Source organism: Panthera leo, chromosome D3 (assembly GCF_018350215.1).
Source record: "Panthera leo isolate Ple1 chromosome D3, P.leo_Ple1_pat1.1, whole genome shotgun sequence".
Taxonomy (NCBI): domain Eukaryota; kingdom Metazoa; phylum Chordata; class Mammalia; order Carnivora; family Felidae; genus Panthera; species Panthera leo.
This window is the reverse complement of record NC_056690.1, coordinates 23,131,218-23,133,967: the sequence shown is the minus strand read 5'-3', so window position 1 is coordinate 23,133,967 and position 2,750 is coordinate 23,131,218. Positions and strand designations below refer to the sequence as shown.

The 2,750-nt window shown below is 46.3% G+C and overlaps 1 protein-coding gene across 1 annotated transcript; it reads left to right on the top strand.

Annotated features, from left to right (window-relative positions):
* Positions 1-46: 46 nt before the first annotated feature.
* Positions 47-2,284, top strand: LOC122203701. Its single transcript, XM_042910721.1, has 2 exons — positions 47-496; positions 2,025-2,284. The coding sequence occupies exons 1-2, from the start codon at positions 134-136 to the stop codon at positions 2,064-2,066; spliced, it is 405 nt and encodes a 134-aa protein (XP_042766655.1). The 5' UTR covers positions 47-133; the 3' UTR covers positions 2,067-2,284.
* Positions 2,285-2,750: the final 466 nt, after the last annotated feature.

The following is a 2,750-nucleotide window of genomic DNA, read 5'->3' as shown; positions in this document are numbered from 1 at the left end:
CTGCCCTTCCCAGAAACCTTTGGGAATCATAGCTGAGACACCACAGGTGGTGGGAGAGGTAACGGAAGCGCGAAAGCTTCTGGGTGTTGTAGTTCGAGGTATTCAATCAGCAAGAGATTATTGAAGAGAAAAAATGGGTAAAAAAATCTTACCGCACTTTCTGGGCTGTCCTAATCTGAATCCTATGAGACTTGTCTCCCCCGCAAGCCATCACTTACCTCTGTTGTTCAAAACGACAAGCACTGAGATTCAAAAAAACTACATATCCCATAAAGTGTTGCACGCCGAGGGCTTGTGGAGACCATGGTCGGCCGCGGCGCAGGCGCGGGCTCCACAGTGGAGAAAGATGGCGGCCCCGACGTTTACTGCGAGGTTATACTCCCTGTTGTTCCGCAGGACCTCCACTTTCGCCCTCACCATCGCCGTGGGCGCTTTGTTCTTCGAGCGCGCCTTCGACCAAGGCGCGGACGCGATCTACGAACACATCAACGAGGGGGTGAGGGACTGGGCCATTCCTGACCTTGGGCCCACCTGAGGGGTGACTGGGAGTGGAGATGGGTTGGGACTCAGTCTTCCTTACTAAGAGGGGGGAAAGCCATGGGCGCCTTATGTCGGTCGACTGCCGTATGTTCTCTCCACCAGATGTGAATCCCAAAACATTAAATGAGGTCAGTAGATCCTTTGGCGGGGGGGGGGGGGGGGGGGGGGGGGGGGGGTTGTAAGTTTTGATATCACATCCCCATTTGTCCATTCTGCAGAAGTAGAAACTAAAGCCTAGTGAGAGCAGAGGTCTTACTAGGGCTACCCCAATCAGAAGTCAGTGGTGAATCAGGGCTGGAACCCGGACCCATTGTCTCCTCTGAGGGTTTCGAGGGCAGATTTGAGCGGGCAAGTGTCCTGAAAAGGACATGGCCTTAGATACTGTGGCTGGCCTTGAAAAGGCCTATCTGAAAGATAGCACTCTTCACTTCCCAAAGGCTTCCCACGCAGGCATTATGGTAGCCATAATGGTTAGGAGATGGGAATATGAAATCAGAGCCCTGGATGGGAATACTGGGCCTTGTCACTTGATAACTGTGGATTCATTTGGGGGAGTTTCTTAGCCTCTATGAACTTCACTTTTATCTGTAATATAGAGATGTTAATAACAGTAACTACAGTAGAGAATTACTGTGAGGATTACGTGAGATACTTGCAAGGTGTCACAGTACCTGGTAGGTGGTGCATCAAAAAAATAACGTTTGTGACGTTCCTCAGGAGCATGTAGGTAGGGAATGACCACACCTTTTAGACTCATTGTGTGCCAACAGTGTGCTAGATGCTGTACACGCTTTATATCATTAAATTGTGGCTTATACTAGGGAAGGTCTCCTACAGATAGCCCTGTTTCACCATTCACTTGTGGTTTTAATTCAGAGCTGTCTGACCTTACGGCCCAGGAAGACTCTGCCCGCTAATGCTGTCCGCCTGTGGCCTGGACAACTTTCCCTATGAAAGTGTTGCCACTGTTCCATCTCCTGAAAGCAGTTCTGCTGGCCATTTTCAATGTTTGGGAACAGCATTTAAGTATGCTATCAAAACATCAATCTGTGCTTTTAGGAATGAGAATCCAACTAGCTCCTGACCCAAGAATAATATGTTTAAGGAACTAAAAAATGATGCAGTGTGAATTATTTGGGCCTATGCATTTAGATCTCTTGAATAATACCTGGGAGTTAAGGAAATAAGGCATCTTCTGGGCTCTGTTCCTTAATTGTGTACTTTTGAGCAGTTACCTCAATTTCCTGTAAAAGAAGGATCATCCTCTCCCACTTAATTTTACATGGCAATTGATAACATCAACACGTTTTGCAAGTGTTGGGAATGTGCGTCAAGCCTAGCGTTGCTTCCGTTTTGCCCACCCCAACTGTCCAGACGTGGTATATGTTTTTCTCAAGCTTGTTTTAGAGACCAGGACAGTGGGAGTAGCTGCAAAATGAGAGAAACAAAACTAAAAGTTTGTGACTTTTGTCTTTAAAATGCAGAAGCTGTGGAAACACATCAAGCACAAGTATGAGAATAAGTAGTTCCCCGGAGACCCCTACCCAAGCCAAAAGGACCAGGTCCATCCACCAGCTGTTTGCCCAGAACCAGGGCCTCAGCTTGAAGATGATGCTCAGATTATCTTCACCGACCACCTTTAGCTGTTGGCAAGAAGTGGCTTCACCTGACAGACTCTTTAACTTCTGCTGTGTTTGAAGTATGTTTAATCAGTCATCAGCAAATAAATGTAAATTGTCCTTGAGACATGCTTCTGTATCTAGTGCTTTGTTAACTCTACCCGATCTTCACTTATTGATTGAGGCCAGAGTCCTCTGCAGACATCTGAAGGGCAAGTTCCATTATTTCGGATTCCCCGTTAACTTCCAAAGAACTCTGGTTTGCAAAACATGAACTATAATTGGAAGTGTTACTTTCCACTTTTGCTTCTAAATCAGTAATTCCACTCTTTTTTTTTTTTTTTTTTAATGTAAGCTCTACATCCGGTGTGGGGCTCAAATTCACAACCCTGAGCTCAAGAGTCGCATGCTTGGGGCACCTGGCTGGCTCAGTTGGTGGAGCATGCAACTCTTGATCTAGGAGTTGAGTTCGAGTCCTGTGTTGGTTGTAGAGATTACTTAAATAAATAAAACTTGAAAAAAAGAGTTGCATGCTCTACCAACTAAGTCAGCCAGGTGCCCCAGTAATTCCATTTTAGTTTGGGGGCACCT

Bases quoted from the DNA above. Each gene is read 5' to 3' on its own strand.
- LOC122203701 (XM_042910721.1), top strand. From the start codon at position 134: ATGGGTAAAAAAATCTTACCGCACTTTCTGGGCTGTCCTAATCTGAAT. The intron at 497-2,024 runs GTGAGGGACTGG...TTTAAAATGCAG, and splicing joins ACGAACACATCAACGAGGGG to AAGCTGTGGAAACACATCAA.